At 35.4% G+C, this 21,759-nt stretch overlaps 2 protein-coding genes across 2 annotated transcripts; one reads left to right on the forward strand and one right to left on the reverse strand.

The window, feature by feature from the left end:
• Positions 1–237: 237 nt before the first annotated feature.
• On the reverse strand, positions 238–4,229 carry LOC149392895 (putative serine/threonine-protein kinase At1g54610). Its single transcript, XM_089616780.1, has 7 exons — positions 3,562–4,229; positions 2,973–3,257; positions 2,551–2,868; positions 1,905–2,132; positions 1,703–1,803; positions 1,325–1,442; positions 238–1,169 (listed from the first exon to the last, which is right to left on the reverse strand). Exons 1-7 carry the CDS (start codon positions 3,910–3,912, stop codon positions 897–899), a joined length of 1,674 nt encoding a protein of 557 aa, XP_089472906.1. The 5' UTR covers positions 3,913–4,229; the 3' UTR covers positions 238–896.
• Positions 4,230–17,057: 12,828 nt separating this feature from the next.
• Positions 17,058–20,878, forward strand: EMB2799 (NAD(P)-binding Rossmann-fold superfamily protein). The gene is made up of 9 exons (XM_089616398.1): positions 17,058–17,314; positions 17,410–17,510; positions 17,582–17,757; positions 18,600–18,693; positions 19,691–19,823; positions 19,903–19,985; positions 20,088–20,173; positions 20,284–20,348; positions 20,467–20,878. The coding sequence occupies exons 1-9, from the start codon at positions 17,128–17,130 to the stop codon at positions 20,571–20,573; spliced, it is 1,032 nt and encodes a 343-aa protein (XP_089472524.1). The 5' UTR covers positions 17,058–17,127; the 3' UTR covers positions 20,574–20,878.
• Positions 20,879–21,759: the final 881 nt, after the last annotated feature.

Below are 21,759 nucleotides of genomic sequence, written 5' to 3' on the forward strand. Positions count from 1 at the left end.
TCATTTCGTGCAGTTATCTCATTTCAAATTCCCAAACTAATCAAACCATATAATAGTTTATTGAAAAGGAATCATTAAATGCTCCATCTACTACTATTAAAATATTCTCAAGATCGCTCTAAGTTTCCTGACCCACACATGACGAGTTGAAAAGAAAAACATATAAATAAAAACTTTAAATTAAATTTGACAATGCTTTAAGACACACAATTTCATCATTTTTAGAGCAAACAAACACAACCCGGTATTATTACTTATCCCACAAAATTCCCCAATTAATCAGGCAAAATTTTCGTTTATAGTCTTTGGTTCCTATCAAACATCATAGCTTGTAGGCATAATAATCAATATCGACCCACCAGTGGCAACATGTAATAATATTATAACACCTGAGATGAACAAACAAAACACAAGCCTTGGAGAAGATTCAACGACTCAATTCTTTGGTCCCACGGCTCATAATAAGGTTTTAAACAACTGTACCCGATTATAAAGATGGATAAAGTAGGAAAAAAGAACAAGTTTATTTAAAATTTAACTAAACCTAAACATTAGAGTTCTCTTTAACACAGGAAACGAGCGAAGCAACGAAAAAAAAAATATACATATCGCGTAAAGAAACAATTCTCAAGGGACAAAAATAGTAACGACTGTAAGAAGAAATTCGGGAAAAAAAAAAAAAAAAATTAATATAACTGAGATACAATATTATATTACCTCGCGGTGCGATTTCTAAAGCCGGGTTTCGAAAATAAGCAGCAACTTTTTTTTTTTTGTTTTTGCAGCTTTTCATGAATCGTCTCGCAAAATTGATGAGCTTGATTTCCACCGACCAAACCGCCGTTTTTTTTTTTACTTTCTTTCCTTGTGATCCAAGCAATGAAGTGGTTCCTTTTTCATCGTTTTCTTGACGATCTCGACTCGCCGGTGTGCTTCTTCCTTCTCTGGGTCCCGGCAGAGGAGTCCACCAATGGGCCGGACCAAGTTTGGATCGGGGCTTTTGTGGAGTAAGAGAAGTTGGTGGAGCTAAAAGGAACATCGGGCGGGTCAAAGCTCGGGTCAATATGGTGAGACGAGCCCAACGGGTACCCGAGGGCTCCGTCTTGGTGCGGCGGTGGAAATTTCTCGCTTTTGCTCTTCGCATTCGCATGTGTTATTAGACGCCGCCTCTGTTTAAGCATATCAGGATTTTTCATCAATTTTTTTTTTTTTTTTTATGAAGAGGACTAAAATGCTAGAAAATCTTTGGTTTGACGACCATGTTGGATGTTAATATCTGTGATGTTAGATTAATATTTATAATCAAATTGGATGCGAGACTCACGTCGAGATTGGTTTGAAGCTCTGCATTGGCTTCTGGAGCGGCCATTGCTCTGAAACCTCGGTCCCGCGTACGAGATTTCTTCACACCGTCTGCATTGGCTCTCCCAGCAGCTCTCAATCTACAGCATGAGCCACGAAAGAGGATTTCAGATTAGTCTTGGCAAGAAAATATTTTATTTCTATTTTATCAGAAAAAAAATAAAGAAAGTAAAATTGTCCAAGAAAATTGCTTAGCACTTTTCAATACAAATGTGATGACATTTAAAAATAGGACTCAACTAAGTCAAACATGGAAATTTTCAACCCCAATGATCTAATCTGTTACATAAGACAAATACCAAAGCAAAAAAAATAATATATATATAGTTTGAGTAATGACCTTCTAGCTTCTTCATCACGTAGTTTAGCGTCCATCTCTTTGCTGGGAGGATATTTCGGAAGGCTGGAAGGTTCACAGGCATATGGTTTGGTGGTAAAGAACTGAAAAAGAGGTGGCGCAAAGAGACTTATGTGGTATCAATGCATATATAAAGACAATCAGCAATGATATTATAGCGTTCAATTTAAAACACGAGTCTCACCTCACTACTTAATGCAGCGGTGGCAGTCTGACGTTCCGCTGGGTCGATCGCGAGAAGGGTATCGATTAGCGGCAACGACGATGGTGGAAAATCTTTGAACGTCTCAGATACGCACCGCTTGTACGAATGTTGGGGCTTGAATAGTGTCGCGTGTGGCAATTTCGATTTTTTCCAGTACTCGTCGGAAGGAGAGCCGCATAACTTAAAAATCTTGTGCAGCTGCTCCACCTGAATAAAAAAAAAAAAAAAGATTTAATCATCAGATGGAAAAAAAAAAAAAAAAAAAAGTATACAAAATAGTCATCCGAAACTAGTTGATCATTGCGACATAACCATAATTTTTAGTAAAATAGCCAAAGTTACATTGTCCAAATTTATTTTACACCGTCAATATGACTATTGACCCATGTAAGCAATTTACCACTTTCAAAAATTTATCGACAAGGTTTAAAAAAAAATATTAGAAATTGACACATGGTACTTGAACATTATTTGTACATATTGGCTATTTCGCTATTTTCAGACAAACCTTTGCTACCATTAGTTTGAATTGGCTATTTAGCTATAACACCCAAAAAAACATAGTTTTAGTTTATGTATATTACTGAGTTTGTGCCCATGAAAAGAGCGTGCCATTGAAACTCACTTCTGTTCTACCGGGCATGATAGGCTTTCCCGCCAATAACTCGGCCAGAATACAGCCGGCGCTCCACAGATCAACGCCGACACTATAATCGGTGGCGCCGAGAAGAAGCTCCGGGGGTCTGTACCACAGAGTAACAACCCTACTGGTCATCGGTTGCTTGTTATAAGGATCGAAAAACGAGGCCAGCCCAAAATCAGCAATCTTCAAGACTCCGCCGTTGTCAATGAGAAGATTCGACCCTTTGATATCGCGGTGCAACACGTGCCGGTTGTGACAGTGTTCGAGCCCAGATAATAGCTGGTGCATGTAACATTTCACCTGTGCATCCAAAAGATAAAAAAAAAAAAAAAAAAAAAATTATACGGTGAAACAACTCAGAGAGCAAAACCCCGTTGAATTAAAAGCCGTAACTTTGACAATACCTGAGACTCGGTGAACTTAATCGCCGGGCTAGCGGCGAGTCCCGCCAAATCGTGTTCCATATATTGGAACACCAAATAGAGACTACATGACATCCTCGAAGTAACTAAACCTTCCAACTTCACAACGTTTGGGTGATCCAAACGGCGCAAAATGAGAATCTCCCGAGCCATAAACTTCACACTCTCCGGCTCCAAATTATCAAACCTAACTTTCTTTAACGCCACGATTTTACCAGTCAGAGTATCCCTAGCTTTGTACACATTGCTGTAAGTACCTTGCCCAATCTGATCAACATAATTTTAATAAATTAAGAAGAAGACAAAAAAATGACCAAGTCATTGACTGGTAATCAAACAGCACAGCAAACTCGGTCAATTAGAAACGGAGACTATTCAGCTTGTATAGTCTACTACTAATCATACTGATAACAGCTAATGACAGAATTAGAAATTTGAAAATCTGAAACACATCATCAAATCAAACAAACTCCATTTGTAATCTTTTGATTTCTTGCCAGCAAACCTCAACCTATTTTCACCTACATTTTCATCTCAAACTTCCAAAATCAAGGAAAAAAAAACCTGGTACCTTATCGAGCTTCTCGAAGGAGTCGGCGCGGCGAGGCGTCCAGCCATTGATGGCTTCTCCGGCGACGGCGGAGAGCCACGACGGCCATCCGGCGGCGACTTGCTCGCCGTGGACGTGCTTCGGCAGATTGCTCAGCCTCGGATTCGGCCTCGAAGATCTTCTTCTCGGCTTCGCTGCCCTAGCTTCCTCTTCTCGCTCTCCAACCTCCTCATCATTGCTCACTTTCCGGTGACCGCCGTTCTGACTCACCGAAGCCACGGCCTCTCTCGCGGCGGAGACCTCATTTTTGCTTCCATCGCCGCCGTGACTCCTCTCTACCGGCTTCCCGCTTTTCCCGAACACACAGCCCATTTTCACGCCAACCAAACACTCCGAGAAAAAAGTGAACACCTCGTCATCGATATCTCGTCTCGCCGGAGCTCGCCGCCGATCGCATTTCGTTCATCTCCGCCGCGAATACGTCACCACATTTCGACCAATTGAGCTTCTGATCGGAGAATTATTGTTTGCTTTGCTCTTCGAACGAAACCCTAACTATATTTCTCTTGCTTGATATTTATATAAATAAATGAAAATAGAGGGAAAAAGAATGAACGAAAGATGAAGAAGAGTGATAGAGAGCAAAGATTTTGAAGGCTTTTTTAGCTTTTGTGAGACAAAAGTATGAGAAGAGCAATGATTTTGGAGAGTGATGTTTATTTGCTGCCCACAAATTGGTGGGCACTAATAATAAAAAATTAAAAAAATTATTTAGCAACGAATTTAGTTATTTATTATTATTATTTTTGCACAAATGGGGTTTGAAGAAATCATAGTAAAAAAAAAATCATGATTTTAACAAGGTAAATGTTAAATAATTTTAATGCATAGTGACATTAAATTAAATAAAGTATTTGAGTTTCCATAGGAATCACATGTCAAATGAAATTTAAAAGTATCACTAAAGTCATAACTTGAGAAAAGAATTTAGAAAATTAAGTAAGCAATATATCACATCTGAAGCCTGTGTCATTTATTATTCTTCTCTTTTTTCGATTTTGTTTTGAACCGTTTAGCTATAATTTAATTTTTCTAATTTTTTTTCCGAATATATCATACACAATTCTAAAAGTTATACGTTCATTTTATAATTAAGCTTAAATAGACTTGAAACTAACTTATATCTATATCGAGCCTAGATTTAACCCAACAAAATTTACTAACATAATTATCAACATTATACTTTGAGTGACATAGTTAAATTCGAAATTGAAGTATTCTTTCTTTTTAGTTGGGTCATATTTATTACTTACATTAGTGTGTCAATATGCATATTTACTCATATCCTAACAGAAGTTTTTTTTTTTTTTTTTTTTTTTTTTATCACACGAAACTTTTTTTTTCAATTACAATAAAAAAAAAAAATCTATTTATAGAGGTGAATAACATATTTGACACAACGTGAAGTTAGGTCCAAATGAATCTAACACTAAGTTCGATCATGTTGTACATTATCACGATAAAAGAAAGAATACAAAGCACATTAAATTTGAGCACTCATTGGAACTTAAAAAAACTCAAACAATCGCGGTCCGATAACCATGAAGAAGATGATTTTTCATTATGTATAAACAAAAATCCAACAATGAGTCCGAACTGAAATAATGGAAACGATTAATCAGTTTCCAATAATAGAAAAAAAAACATAACACAACAATAACATAAAGTACCAAAAATTAAAATCAACTTGAAAAAAAAAAAAAGATGGCCATACATCGAAAAAATAGCATTGTCCAATGATTGTTCACGCAGACGATAAATTCCTCGAGCACTCGAGGGCTCAGAGAAATACTACTAGCCAACACTGATTCTGCACAGAGGTGAAGGTGGAGCGGATGAGACCATTGGGCTCGTCGATGTCATTGAAGATTGGGACGCCCGAAGTTTGATGGCCCGACCATGGAGCAACGATAGCGAGAGAAACAGTTGCCAAAGAACAAAGATGGAGAATGAAGAGAGCAAGTGATATTTCGGCAAGGTTATCAACATGGATCCGAAGCAACAGTGAAGAGTAGAAAATGAGGCTAATGGGTGAAAAATAAACGAAAATTAAAGTGAAAATAATAGATCTTTCTCCACCAAAACGAGATCTGAAGGTTGTCTTTCAACGAATACTACTTCTTTTTTTTTTATTGTAATTGGAATTGTTTTTTTTTTCCTTCTCGTTCTCTAATACAAATACTCAATAACGGCATTCTAATCGAATGTTTTGTGCACATATAGATATGTATAAGTATATAAACATATATATATATATATATATACACACACATAAACTCAAGATCGAGGATACAAAAATTAGGGCAAAGAATTATTGCTAATTCTTTACTAAAGGTAGAGAGATTATGGGTAATCTAAATGGATTATTACTGATATTATTATAAGCATTGGCGATGTTTCATTGGCGTGGTGGGTGAGAAGAAGTATTGTGGGGTCTCAACTCCACACTCATTTAAAAGCAAAAGGACATTGATATATTTCACTACTATAGTATAGTCAAAGTTTTCTTTTTCTTTTCCTTTTTTATTGTCTTTTCTATTATTATGTTTTTGTAATTAGTTGGTCAATACAATACTTTCTCATATTGTTGAGAGTTTATAATACTATGAATGTGCTTACCTGGCATTTACCAAATATTTGTATTGACAATGATCTGTTAAATGTTAGAGGAGCTTGTTCAAGAAATAGTAAAATTGACTACAAACTGATTTTATTTTGGTTATGCTTTTAGTATCATTAATAAATGAAAAATAGCCTAGAAGGTTTATGCAAATCATCTACTAGTCCGTTTTCAGTTTGTTGAGGCCATTGATTTGATGACCAAATTGGGTTTTCTTGGTTTGCTCTTTGGTGAGATTTGAAGATCTGAACGAATCTTATTTTGTTTGTTTTATATTGGACAATGTAATTCGCTTATAATTAAAACTTGTAGAAATGCTTTACAGCATAATGGGTGATGGAGTCGGAATTTACACTTGGGAATATCTAAAAAGAATTTAAAAAAATATAGGGAAGTGTAAGTTTTTTTTTTTTTTTTATCACATGGAACCACTATGAAAAATCATATAATTTTAGAATGAAAAGTAAATAATAATAATAATAATAATAATAATCCACCCCTAGTGATTATTAATGCAATTTTTATTTATTTAATTCTTATATCACATATTTATGTAGAAGAAATAATATGAAACAACTAAATAACTATCTTCGATTAAAATTATAGTCTAACTATTCAAATATTAAAAATATAATGACATATGCGTCTTGTTTTAATTGGGTTATATTTTTAGTATGACACATGCATCTTGTTTTAATTTTGACTATTTTTTTTAAATCGTTAAATAATTAGGCTAGAATTAACATAAGAGATCTAAATAAGCTATATACCTCTCTCCCTATGTATAATTGTTTACATTAATACAATTTATATTTATATATTTTTTTCATATAATTAAATTCTTTAAGATTCAATAATGAAGGTAGCTTTTATATTTTTGGGATTGAATTCACGATTAGAGGCGAATGTTTTTGCACGGGGTACCTGCCACCCCACCTTTTAAAAGACAAAAAATATATTGATTTATTATATCATATATATGTATATTTTTATGACAAAATTAACATTAAGCTATAGGTTTTTTTGTTTGTCATTTTGGCTATAAAGCTATATGCTATCGTCACCCTAATTCTTGATATTAAAAAATGCTAGGTTGGTGGTGTGTTTATTAATTTTTTTACCTTAATCTCTGAACTCCTCCTCAGTCAAAGTAATTTTAATTTCTTTCCTAACGAAAAATGATACCATGATGCGGATTTAAATCCCAGGGGAACCGGACGGTAACCGGTCCAGTTCCCCCTTTTTTGAGCTCCCCGGCACCGGAACCACCAAAACCGGAAGTTTCCGGTGGTTCCGGGGGAACCGGACCGGGATCCGGGTAGGAACCCGGTTCCCACTTCCCGGTCCGGGTCAGCGCGGCTCGCGTCGGGTCAGCGCGGCTCGGAGAAACCAGGTGAGAGGGAGAGAGGGAGCAGTGGCGGCGGATGGTCGCGCGAACCAGCGGAGGCGCGCGCGTGCGGGGTCTAGCGCTCGGCGCTCGGCACAGGAGAGAGGAGCTCGCGCGATCGGGGTCGAGGCGCTCGGTGCTCGCGCGGCGGACTCTCGGCGCTCGCGCAGGAGAAGAGTCTTAGGGAGCGGCGAGAGGGAGTGAGTGGTGGTGACGGTCAGGCGCGATCGGCTTGGAGAGAGAGCGAGCAGAGGAGAGGGTGTGAGCGAGAGACATTCAGTGAGGGAGAGGGAGTGAGGCGGTGATGGAGGTCTGAACGTGGGGAGAGAGTAGGTAGCAACTAGGTTTAGTTTTTGTTTTATGTCTTTGGCCCATGGGCCCAATTAATTTGGGTTGGTCATGAGCAAATTTGTGTTTTGCTAAATAACAAAGATTTTGTTAATTTTGCAAAATAATCATTAATTTTTATTACAATTAAATCTTTTTCACATAATTATATAATCTACGTACTTTGTATGTTTTTTTAAATATTTATTTTCTGAATTCCCCTCGGTAAATACGGTATTTGACAATATTTATCTACGGTAACGGTAAGTTCAACGGTACCGGTTTCTTTTTTTTTCCTGCTTCCCCCGGTATTCCTTTACGGTACGGGGGGTTACCAGTAAATTCGAAAGCTCGGAACGATAACGGTAACGGTATTTCGATCCTTGCAAAGAACTACTCTTGTATGACAAAAAGAAACTGGCATAAGAGCATATGATCCAGAGAAATGCGGCAACAAATCGGAGAAAATCTGAGAAAGAGCAATATTTTTTTTTTTTTTTGTAGATTTTAATCATTCGTGTGATTTAGTAATTTTTATGACAATTGTAATAACTAACATACAAAATTGTGGATCTCTTGTTTGCAAATAAATTTACATGGTTCTAACATGTATTTGTATCTAAAAATGTATTTAATCTGTATATACTCTTCAGTGAACATCCAAAATTTTGAAAACTTGTTTTTAGTAATTTTTTATACTATTTTTTGTAATTTTTTTTATAATAGACATTTTAATTTGTAAGCGATGATTCCGCCACGATCGAAATTTCAATTTTTTTTTTAATTTTATCGGCATTTTCATTTCCGGTTCACATTTCATTTCTCTAAAATTAAACTATCATACAAATCGTCCACAACCTTTCAAAAGTTGCAACTAATCTTTATTAAACCTCCTTGGTATTTTTGTAAGAGTTAGATTAACAAACTGCACTACATGTGTATCCGAAGGTCAAAGAATATGGGCAATTAAATCAGTAATTCAATAGTCTACCCTCCTTTTAAAAAACAGCGCAAGTTTTATTTTATTAAAAAATAGTTCAGTTCGCAGTAAATTAATTAATTAAAGAGTAAATTTAATTTATTTTTTAATTAATTAATTAATTTATTGTGAGTCTAATAGGTTATATATGTAGATTTTTTATTTTTATTTTCTATTTGATTTGATAAAAGCAACGTACCCAAAAGACAACATCATTTGTCAAGCACGTTTATCTAATAATATTTGCGTAAACTAAGTGGAAACCAATTTCATTTGTAAAAAAATGACCGATGAAAGAAAGACACTAAAAAGAATTTTTGGCAACAATGAATTGTTTTGTACGTTGCATGCAATTATGAGTGACATCAAGTGTGCGTGTGTGTCGAGCTTTCAACGCAAATTATTTGCACTAAGATATTGTGTACTATATTGTACAAAGATATTATCATTGTCCGAATATGACAGCTTCATTTTATTTCATGAATGTATAATGGCATCTTTATTTATTCATGAATAATATTAGAGGAAACTATATATTTAATCTTCAACTAAATAATAAATAAATTATTCAAATATTAAGAATATAACTTATGTCTATGTCTCATATAATATGGTGTATAAGTGTCGTCTTATTTTCTTAAATATTGGATATTTATACTAAAATTTTAACACATGAGATCTCAAGTGACCATATGCCGTGTTATGTGCCTACAAAATAATCTAGATTGGATCAGGTCGAGTCTCCAAAAATCTTTTGACAAAAAAACATATCTTTAATTACTGCATCAAAGAAAGTTGTTTCAACCTTACTCTTGCCTTGAATTATTTGTAATCAAGATAAATAACTATGCTTTTTAATTAGAATTTTAACGTAATATGTTCGTTTCTCTAGTCACAAACAATTTCCACCTCACGCCAACTAAAGGACCAAACTAAAATAAATTGGGATACAAATTTACTTTCTAAGTGAATTCGTGATCTCATCAGGTTCGAGCTTGTTTAAAGTTTTAGCGGTGAGAACATAGCACCTTAAACAATCTCATTTTGTATATAAGATAATAATTCCGTATGATTAACAGAAGTATTTTTTTTTTTTTTTTTCACAAAGTAGCCAATTCAAACTTTTTTTTTTTGAATAACACGGAGTTTCCATTAAAAATTGGGTAAAAAACCATCCATACAGGAGAATAACAACTTAATACATGGAACACCTCAAACCTAAGTCAAAGTGAACCTAACACTAAGTTCCGGTAATCGTACGTTTTGTGCATGCTTCCGACAAGAAGAAGAACGATGAGCACAATATTCGAGCACACAGATGGCTCTTTCAACAAACCAATAATGGTTGATGGAGAGGTCCACTCAACCTCGGTCCGATGACCACGAAGAAGATGCCTCTTCAGCCTTTATAGAACAAAATCTAACAGGAAATCCAAGTCGGGATAATGGACGACGGCTGATCCGACTCCATAACAAAACAAAACAAACAAAATGTTGCTACCAAATAAAACATTCGCAGTTATTCTTAAACTGAAAAAAACCAACATAAAATTAAAACTAGCCACCAGAGTTGGGTACAGAACACCGAGAAGCCATGCCTCACTGTCCTCGCCGCGGAACAGCCATGCCATCACGCCGTCGCAGCCCTGCAGCCCCGTCCCCGTCACCAAGGAGCCAAACCATAGCAGCGTTACCGATGAGTCACGCCACTCTGCTCCCGTCGCCGAAAAACCACGCCGCTCCCTTGATGTCACTGAGGAGACACGCAACACCGTCGCCGTCGCCGGAGAGCCACACAATGCCGTCCCCGTCGTCGGAGAGCCACACAGCGCCGTCCCCGTCGCCGAAAAACCACGCAACGCTGTCGCCGGAGAGCCACGCAGCGCCGTCGCCGGAGACCCACGCAGCGCCGTCGCCGGAGAGGCGCGCAACGTCGTCGCCGGAGAAGAGTCGCGTAGCACAACCACTGTCGCCGAGAACACACCGCAACGCACAACCATGACACGAATCTTCGCTGTTGCTTCTCAACCCTGGTAGCTTTCCGTCGCACCTTCTCCCCCGGGGCCGAAAGACACCCAGCAGTGACCGGAGTCCCTGCCGAGATCAACCCCAGGGGAGAGAGAAAAAACTAGATCTAGATCTAGATCTGAGAAGAAAAACCAGAGAGGGTTAGAGGAGAGAGAAACCTCTTTCACAGTAGCCAATTCAAACTAAGTGTTTAACAAATATTAATATACCTTTAATGTTTGGGTGAACTCGTTTTTCCAAGATTTCAAAATAATTAATTTGGGTATCCAAAATTTTAATCCACTATATTTTAAATATACCAAATAGTTTCAAAACTAATTCTTGTTGGATTATTTTTATAGCTAGCACGCAAGTGGACGTATCGAACAAGTAATAATGTTACGTAAGTAACGGATATCGATCCCACAGAGCCTAGTTACTATAGCGACATTAAACAACCTAAGGCAAATTGATTTCACTGTATTGAAGAGTGTGGTGCTATAATTAACTACAATTAAACTAACAAAAACTGCAACGGAAATTGAACACGAAACTTCTAATAAGAGAAAATTGGGGTTACGACTTCACCGGAAAATTAAGACTCGGGGGGTTCGGGTTCCAACAACTTGGCCTACTCCACTCACGCTAATCTCATTCTCCCTACGATATTACTAGCCTCTCTCGAGTGATCTAGCAACCTACGCAATTGATGGATTATATATCCTCTCGGCCTCTAATTCTATTAAAACAATCACGAGCAATAAACACGAGAATTCAAACGATCACATTAAGCTTAAGCCGTCTAGCAACCTAAGAACAAAACGAAGCATGGACTATGAGCATGAGTTTTCGCCCTCTCTCGAGTGACAGAAAATTCCTAAAAACAATCCTAAAGATGGGCAATCTAAAGAACGCATTAAGAACACATCCACACAAGCATGAATAATTAAGTAATTCAAAGCATAATTTCACCCTAACGAAACCCCCTAACTCAATTCAATCCGGCTACATCGCAACCCCGCTAAAAATCTAGCCTCTAACGGAATCCATAGTTAACTACATAATAATCAAAACAATAATCAACATAATCATAAATAAGAAAAACACTATGAGATTCATGACTGGAAGAATGAAACTATCATAATTACGAGAAATAAGAGTAATAGAGAGTAAGGAAAAGAAGGAAAAACTATTAAAAACGGGAGTTCACGGTTGCTTGTTCGTCGGATCGTCGACTCAACTTCGTTCCCAAACAAAAGCTCTCAAAAAGAAAAAGTGCAGCCAAAAGTAAAAAAAAAAACTAAAACAAAACTAGAATGAGTTAATTAGGTTACAAGAGTTGTTTTTAGCCATGAATGTGTGTTTTTCGGAGTCATCTGAGCCTTTCAATTCAATCCAAGGGTCAAAAATCTTCAAAAAACGTTAATTTCCTATTCCAGTAATCCGGAGGCGCGCGGCGCGCGGACCCGGCTCCCGGTTATGCGCGCTCCACGCATAAGACTCTGTGCAATTTCCCGGTTTGTGTCCCCGTATGCGCGGCGCGCGACTAGAGGCACGCGGCGCGCGGTCTCGCATTCTAGCTTCCCGCGGCGCGCGAGGGGATTCGCGCGGCGCGCGTGATCGCCAATTTTCTTGCTCATCTCTTTTTTACACCCTTTTGACCGTTTTGTCTCTAAATCCCGTCCTCTTTCAACTAAATTGATTGTAGACGCTCTAATGCTCCTATGAACCTGAAATTACTCAAAAATCTACTAAAAATCATTAAAATACTTGAGGACTCGTCGGTTTTGGTTCGGGAAATAGGAGTTTTACGCATGATTAACGCACCTATCAATTCTATCGTCAAAACTAACCAACAAATATTCAAAAAATTTAATAATCCCTTCAATTTTATTAATCCAGTTTCGAAACACACAAAAAAGTAACATAATTTTAGTCGAGGTACATGATTTCAAAAAATTTAATTGTGTCTTCAAAAAATTTAATCTACTTAACAGACTTATCTAAAATTTAAGTTTGAAGGCAACGAAGTGTCAAAATATTTAAGTGTCGAAAAATATTTAATACTGCTTTAAACAATGTTAATCCACTGTTCGATAACAAAAACACTCAAATAGGAAACGAAAGAAAAAGAAGGAGAAGAAGAAGACAGTGATGACGGCGATGATGACGATCGATGCTAACCTTTGATCTCAGACTCGATCCAGCCCTAAACCAAGTCAAAAGTCGCGGAGGCTCTCTCCTTTGGAAGAATCACATAGCCACAAAACCATAACCTTAGATTTCTACTCCTCGACCGTTTTCGTCTCCTCCGCGATTTTGCTCTCGATTGGAGTTATGTCTTTAATGTCGTCGACGGCGAACCCTATCCTCTCCCTCTGTCGTGGATCATGAGTAGGCATTTGCGAGCTCCGAGATCTGAAATTTCGAGATGGCAACGGCGTTCGACGAAGATGACGACGACGTTCGACGGAGATGACGACGGTGATCGAACAACAATGTCGAACGTTTTAGGGTTTTTGGTCGAGAGAGGATTTTACGATTGTGGTGGCGAATTGGACGTATCGGAGTGAGTAGGCACGCACAAGCTCCGAGATTTGAAATTTCGAGATGACAACGACGATCGAACAACAATTTCGAACGTGTTAAGGTTTTTGGTCGAGGGATAATTTTACAATTTATGGGTATTTTTTTGGGGTTTTCAAATTTTTGACTACTTTGCCTTTATTTTGAAAAACAACTTTAAAAGTTGACTATTTTACTAAACTGAAACTTAAAAATTGCTAGATAATCGCATCGTCTTTAATAAAAAGAGTTAGTATAATTTAGGAATAAGAAGATGAAAATATTGAATGCAATGACTCAAGATCAAGGTAGTTAAGGTAGGTGAACATACTATGACCATATATTATTTATTTTATTCTCTTTCAACGTATTGAAGTAGGTATTAGACGTGTTCTAATTTCTAAGTTGGTACAGTTTGCATAATCGTCTTCTATAACTGTTTTGTCGGGTTTTTAATGTTTATCTGTATATACAGTGTTAATTAGATAAACAAGTTATTATAAGACCACCTTTGTTGAGACAATTAATTGATCACCACTTAGAGTAACCCACGTATAAAATTGAGTTTTTTTTTTTTTAACTATGTATCTATTGTGGTTTATTGTCTACGCAATCATTGCGTAATGGAGAAAATTTCATTTACATATTTACTTGTGTTTTCCGGTAGAGATAGCAACTATTGCAATATAAATAAGAAGATTAATAGTTACAAGATGGAACCAGGAATTGAAGTTGAAGATGACCGAAAATAAATAAATTGTGTAAAATATCTAAATTAAATTCATAATATATATATATATATATATATATATATATATATATATATATATATATATATATATATATATATACAGGGACGAAGCCAGAAATCTAGGTTAGGGGGGGCTAATTTGCAAGAAAAAATTCAGGGGGGGCTAATTTGCAAATTTTGAGGGTAAAAAAATGTAAAAATAAAATAAAAATGGGCAAAAAATACAAAGAAAAAAAAATTGAGGGGGGGCTATAGCCCCCCCTCACTTGCATGTGGCTTCGTGCCTGTATATATATATATATATATATATATATACATCAAAATGTATCTTTCATTTAATTAAATCAAAATATAAAATGACTTGATTTTATATTAAAAAAAAAGTATAAGGAAAAAGTTGTGGCAGGTGCAGAAATTTTGGAAAATATTATGTAATCAATCAAAAGAATACTAAGTAGATCCCTAAATATATATTTAAATTATCTCTAAATACTAAATTAATTTGAAAGCAAAATTCTTCAACACGAGTCAAAATAATTAAAAGAAAAAAATCTTTGTATACACTAATTTATATTCAAAATTTATCTTTAAATGCAATGCACTATACTCATATACATCCATATACTGATTAGCTCAAAAATACTATTTAAATAAAAAATAAAAAGTTGGATTACTCGAGAGAATAAGATAACCATGTAATAAACAAACTACAACAAACCAAGTGATTCCATAAATTAGTATTTTTTTCTACATTTTTTTTTAAATTTTATTAATATTTATTAGTGATCTACAATAATAGGCAAAATTATTTTAAAATCAAATCAAATCAAATAAAATATTTGTGGAATTTATAAAATAAATGAGGTAGTTATGTAGTTTTATAAAATTTGAGGTATTTAATAAATTATTATACTAAAAATGATGTATTTACGGAAATTTTCCAAAAAGTTCCAACCCCCACCCTGGGTCCGCCCCTGAATAGTTACCTTAATATTCCTAGTCTATCAATTATAGTTTTAATGACTTTTAAGCTAATGATGTCCTTCACTCCTTATATCGTTGGCAAATATGCATTGGCTCATGGAGGCATATTTTTTTTTACTCATTTTCTTAATCCGTCTTAACCATCAAATTTCAAGGATTAGCAAAACTTGTGCAATGATTATGGCGCAACCAAAAAAGGAAAATAAATATTCATTAGAATTTTCTGTTTATTTTCGTTGAAATGATGACAATATAGAAGCCATAATTTTTTTGGACATGGTTCATCAAAATTAGTTAAGGGATCTTGACTTCTTTTCATGCTTGATTTGGGTGTATGAAGTGAACAAAACCAATTATTATTTTGGAGAACTCTAGCATAAATCGAAGATCGAAGTTGAGAACACCTTCAACCAACTCTCCACCTTTCAAAACAACAAAAATCAAAAAGTCCCACATCGAGGAATGATGTACCTTTTATGCTTCTTATAAATGTAATATACTACTATCTTCATTGCCAATTAATTTTGAAGATGGATCCCATGATAATTTTACATGGTATCCAAGTTAAACATGTTATCGATGCTGGGCCACACGTTTTTTCAAATTTCATGCCCAATTGTTCAACCATGAATGCGAGGGGGTGTATCGAGAAATCTCACATCAGCTGGAGATGTATCATTTGTGCTCTTTATAAAAAAATCATGAGTTGTTTTTTCTAATCGTCAATTTATTTGAAGACGAAACCCCACGATACTTAAACAACACGACTAAAAAAACGTGAGATGTAATGAGAATCAATTTTATGATTATTTTTACCCATGATTTAACAAATTTTCAAAGGCCATCAATTTAAGTGATGTTAACAAGTATGAGAAAACATTAGTCACTCGTTTTTTCCCACCCAACAAATTTATTAGGACTTAAAATTCCAGTGCCGCCTCCTCTTTTGGTATGAAACTCCATGTGTCATATTCATCAGAGAGCTCTCATCTAAAGTAATTTTTGTTTTTTTGTTTTTTTTATCTTCTGTCAAGTTTATATCGTCATATGAAGATCTCCAGTCTTCGCGGTCGTTGGGAGCTCAAAGACATCGCCATCACCCCGTCTACGTCATGCACACCAACATTAAACGAGCGTCTCCAATCCTTGTTTTTCTTATTGTTTTTAATTTCTCATAAGTGTTATGTTTTAATATTTCAGACATGAATCTGACTTTTGTAATAGATCTTTGATCAAATTGATTTTAAATTTTATGTCTTAGATCTGAACCTTAGATTCGATATATGATTTTTTTTCCCCTATAAACGTAGATCTCGCAAGGTCTCCTCAAATACAATCTACATCATGTTAGTAAAAACTAATAATTCATTAATTGTTCTTGTTGTAAATATGTAGGTGTGCATGTGATCCAATTTTCATGTTATTATTATATATAGACATGATATTTATGAACATGTATTCAGAAAATTTTAGATTTATTTTATTCAAACTTAGATATTTTTGGATATATCATCAAATATTTTTCATCTAATTTAAAATATATAAATTATTGCGCCAACATATTATGAAGCATATTCTTAAATAAGAAGTTTTGTTTTTTTGTGGATCTTAATTTTTATAATCTAAGTCTTTATTATTTGTATTTTTATTTGGAATAGCCATTTTTAACGACAAATTGACAAAAAGGCCACAAGTACCACGCTCTCAGTCAGCAATTACCGGAAAATCAATCAACCCCCATCCACGTGTTAACCATCCATTGGCGTAGCAGAACACTTCCATAGCCAGTCCCATGAAGCGCACACACACCATTACCACGAAAGACTCACTCACTGTCCTCTGTCCTTCTAATTCTCTGAAAGAAAAACAAAAACTTCTCCAAAGGAAATCCCAAAAGGAGACATTAAATGGGAAGCACTCTCTGTTTCGCCTCAATAACCGTCACCGTCAGGCCTCAGGGTCTTTTTGGTCATTTCCTCTCAAACCACCGTTACGTCACCGACAAGACTTTCCTCAAAACTCCCAATTTCGGTCCCCGAAGGTTCAAGAAGAGCTCGTTCTCAATATCAACAATGGCTTCGCTCTCTCTCCAAGGTCAATCCGAAATGCACTTCATATTTTATATCTTATCTTCATTTGGATAATAAATATATATTTTTTTTATTCGATTTGTTTATTTTTCGGCTCAGAATCGAAGGTTTCGTCGTCTGGTTCGTCGATGGGCGAGACCGACTTGCTCATAGTTGGTCCTGGGGTTTTGGGACGCTTGGTGGCTCAGAAATGGCGAGAGGTGATTGCGATTTTTAATATTTTTGGTTAATCAATTGTTCGATTAAACTAATCAAATTAAATTATAATTAGGAGAATCCTGGGAGTGAAATATACGGGCAAACCGTGACCACTGATCACCATGAAGAATTGACTGAGATGGGAATCAAACCGTCTTTGAAGGACTCTACGGATTTCGCTCATAAATTTCCTTATGTTATATTCTGTGCCCCTCCATCTAGGTCCCCAGATTATTCAGCAGATGTGAGGTAATTGAATCATTTTTTTGATCATAGATAGTTGAATAGTATATCAATCATGATTAGAATGTAGAATAGTTGACCTGTTTTTTTTTTTTGAAAATTTAGTCAGAAATTTATTTGAGTTTGTGATATTAAGAGCAACTCGAAAGCAAGCAACTAAAGTTGCTCTATTGCTGAAGTGACAATATCACGTCACCTTTTTTTTGGATGACTTAACATTATGGGTAGTATTGATTATGGCAATGATGTCACTTTCTAGCACCGATACCCACACTATTTTTTTTTTAAATTAATAAAATAATAAAATTTAATGTCACTAGTTTGTGGAGTATTTTTTTGTAAGATGCTAGAATAAATGATGTGAATAGAGAATTTTTTTTTTTTTTAGGATGTGTAAAAATTTGGCACTTTACGCATTGGAGTTGCTCTTAAAAGCTATAAATACATTGATTACTTGTAATTATTATTATTTTTTGAAAATCCAGTGTAGTTGAATTATTTTACTTCTCGAGATTAGAATGTAGAGTCGCTGGTCAAATTTTGAGTTTGTGATGCAAAACTTCATGGATTCTTTGTAAAATACGAAAGCTGTCAAACCATAACTGTCAGTGTAGCAGAAATATATCTTCAGTTTTATGTAACTCTCCGATCACATGAGAAGAAGGTAATGAGGGTACATTTCTGGGCCATCGTATATATTTTTTTTTCCGTTCTTCATGAATCAATGCCTTTGTGTGTGTGTGTGTGTGTGTGGTTTTTTTTTTTTTTTTTTTTATATATTTATTTTATTTTTTATTTTTTTAATAGCGTATCGGTTTCTTAGTTGAGTCTGCTTCTTGAATGTATAGGGAAGCTGCTATGAGCTGGAACGGCGAAGGGTCTTTCTTGTTTACTTCGAGCTCTGCGCCGTACGATTGCTACGACAATGGACAGTGCGACGAGGTAGATGTTTCGCCATACAGATTTAAGTGTATAGATTTATAACGTCCTAGTTAGTTTCCATGGCTTGAAAATGGTAGCCATGAATGTCATTGGTAATTTATTAAATTTCTCTTACCGGCGATGGAGTAAGAATATCATCGCCACTGATGTAAACCATTGAAATGATGTTCTGTATCTCAGTGTTAAGTATCACGGGGTTCTAGCTCAAAAGAAATCGAGAATGACAAGAGTAACCGATGACCTTATAAACCTTTATTTAAGTCCCGTTAGCTTTATGATCCGGGATCCTTATCATCCACGGTGGTTCCTGCTTTCGGGCTGTGAGGGCTTGGTTAAGTATCATAGAGTTTCTTCTGAAAATCAATTGGTAATGAGAGAAGTAGTTCATGACTTTTCACTCAGCGTTGGCTTATCTTTGTTTCCCATTGTTATTTCTGAGCCGGTTTAAAGATAACTCATAGGCAGCCCCTGATTTTTTTTTTCCAGCCATAAATTATATGATTTTTTTTTCTTTTCATATTTGCGACTCTTCCCGGGAATTTTTTTTTTCTCTAATATTATATCTTATCAAATTCTGGCTTTGTCACTGCTTGTAGGCAGCCCCTGATATTTTTTCAAGAAATTAGGTAACAAGCCAACTAAAACGTTTGAGATTGCTATATAGCCAACGTTCCGTAAATCTTAGGTAAATAATCATAAAAGGACGGGGTATTTACGTCAATTTACACGTGTAAATACATGAACGTGACTATTTACCTAAGATTTAAGAAACGTTGGCTATATAGCAATGTGAAACTATAAATATGGCTATATACCTGATGGACCCATTTTTTTTAGCCATAAATTATATGATTTTTTTTTCTTTTCATATTTGCGACTCCCCCCGGGAAATTTTTTCTCTAATATTATATCTTATCAAATTCTGGCTCTGTTACTGCTTGTAGGAGTGTATTTTTCTCTTTTCATGGGATTAACGTTCAGGTGTTTCTGTATTTAGGACACTCCGACAGTCCCAATCGGAAGAAGTCCTAGGACGGACATTCTTCTCAAAGCGGAAAGTGTAGTTTTGGAGTTCGGAGGCTGTGTCGTCAGATTGGCCGGGCTTTACATATCCTTTTTTGTGAAATCCTGTTTTCCAAACACTACGTGGAATAGAAAATAGTGTTTTTTGATCTCCAAGCGGACCTTAATGACGAGCTTACAAAGCAGACAGAGGTGCACATACGTATTGGTTACATAAAGGCACCGTGGATATTCGTCCAGATCACATTCTGAACCTTATTCATTATGAGGTAAGTACTTTCATTCTTTGTATTTTTATGAACCCTTTTTTTTCAATTATACTTAGAGCGTGATATTGATGAATTTGTACTTTGTGTTCATCTTCTGTACAGGACGCTGCTTCGCTGTCAGTTACTATCTTGAAGAAAAAACTTCGGGGCCAAGTTTTCTTGGGCTGCGATAATCACCCTCTCTCGAGGTCTTGCAGATATTGGAGAACAGATATTTTTTACAGCCCAATCGTTGATTTATACCATGGATTTCTTTTCCCTATTCTTTCTCTCACGTAGTCGAATTTTTATTTTTCAGGCAAGAAGTAATGGACTTGGTTAATGAGAGTGGGAAGTTTGATAAAAAGTTCGATTCATTTACGGGTAATACTTATTTATTTATTTACTTATTTTTTTTCGGGGACGGATTGAGCAACACATCGGAACCGAATTTTCTTCTTAACGATGTCAAATATATTACAAGTTTTTGTCTTCTGTGCAGGAACCAGTGATCCTTTAGGGAAGAGATTAGACAACTCGAAAACCCGTCGGGAATTAGGCTGGGAGCCGAAATATCCCAGTTTCGCTCAATTTCTCGAGACCCTTTGAAGTAAACTTGATGTTGAATCAGGTTAGACATGTTGAAAATCTGTAGAGAATTGACTGTCTCGCTGATTGAGGATTGACCACAGCTCTCTCTGTAAATGCCTTGGTTGAATATAGTTTCGCAGATTTGTAATATTTGGTACAGAGTTTGACAGGACGAGGGGTGTTTTTCTAACTGTTTTTGGATGCAATAATATAAATGAAAAAAAAAAAAAATTATATGCAATATCTTTGCTTGTACAATATTTTCTATTTATATAGAAAAGCTACAATGAATTTGTACTGTTTATATGCAATATCTTTGGTAAGACCATATTTTACTTGGAAGGGTCATCTTAAGACCAGAAGACCACAGTTTTTTTTTTAATCAGCTTGAGATTTATGCCTATTGTTTTATAGCATTGGAAAAAAAAAATTAGTGTTTAGTCATGGAATCATGATCAACATACATGAATGTATATCCGAGAATAAGCACAGAATTTAGTCGATGATAAAATTGTTTTTCACTTCTTTTTTTTTCTTTCGATCTATTGTTGGTTGATCAATGTAAGCAACTTGACATATTCGATTCCTAAGTAAACAAAAATATAATTGTAAACAACTTTTTTTTCTTAATCTAGTTTTTGTTTCTATATTTAAAAGAAGCTATTTTGTCTGTTTGCAATCAATAACATTGTTGGTAATATATCACATAATCAATATCCTTGTTTCATTCAATGCTTAATTCAAGAACTTTCTGATCCAGCAATACCTTTGAAGAACGAGAATTTAATTTATTTCCCCAACAAATTTTTATTAAATGGAGACAGATCATATATAGGAGAGAGCAAAGCTTGGTGTTGAGGTGAGAACAAGACACAATTCATTAAAACGCCCATTTGTATAAATTTGAGTTTTTTGGCTTTTGGAGAAAATAAATTCGAGTTTCTATGCACCACAAATTGTGTTATAGACTAGAGTAGTCAATATTTATCATTTAGTTCACCTGTCAATTTGTTAAACCTTTCAATCTCAAATGAGGTCGACATAAACAATTTTTTAAAACAATAAAAATAAAAAACAAAGTGAGCAAGTTGGAGAATAAATTGTGAGCACCTCCATAAGATAATAAAGTCAACGTGACTTGGGTACCTAATAAGGGAAAAAAAAACGTAGCTATAGAAACAAAGTTTGTTTCTATAGTTGAAAA

Source organism: Urtica dioica, chromosome 6 (genome assembly GCF_054948205.1).
Source record: "Urtica dioica subsp. dioica isolate 48M chromosome 6, U.dioica_male_clone48M_v1_H2, whole genome shotgun sequence".
In the NCBI taxonomy this organism is placed as follows: domain Eukaryota; kingdom Viridiplantae; phylum Streptophyta; class Magnoliopsida; order Rosales; family Urticaceae; genus Urtica; species Urtica dioica.

Excerpts from the sequence above, each read along its gene's own strand:
- LOC149392895 (XM_089616780.1), bottom strand. The coding sequence starts at position 3,912 with ATGGGCTGTGTGTTCGGGAAAAGCGGGAAGCCGGTAGAGAGGAGTCAC. Across the intron at positions 3,258-3,561 it reads CCTTCGAGAAGCTCGATAAG|ATTGGGCAAGGTACTTACAG; the intron begins GTACCAGGTTTT and ends TATGTTGATCAG. Across the intron at positions 1,170-1,324 it reads AGCTTCAAACCAATCTCGAC|AGGCGGCGTCTAATAACACA; the intron begins GTGAGTCTCGCA and ends ATGCTTAAACAG.
- EMB2799 (XM_089616398.1), top strand. The coding sequence starts at position 17,128 with ATGGGAAGCACTCTCTGTTTCGCCTCAATAACCGTCACCGTCAGGCCT. Across the intron at positions 17,511-17,581 it reads TGGCTCAGAAATGGCGAGAG|GAGAATCCTGGGAGTGAAAT; the intron begins GTGATTGCGATT and ends AATTATAATTAG. Across the intron at positions 19,986-20,087 it reads TGAACCTTATTCATTATGAG|GACGCTGCTTCGCTGTCAGT; the intron begins GTAAGTACTTTC and ends TCTTCTGTACAG.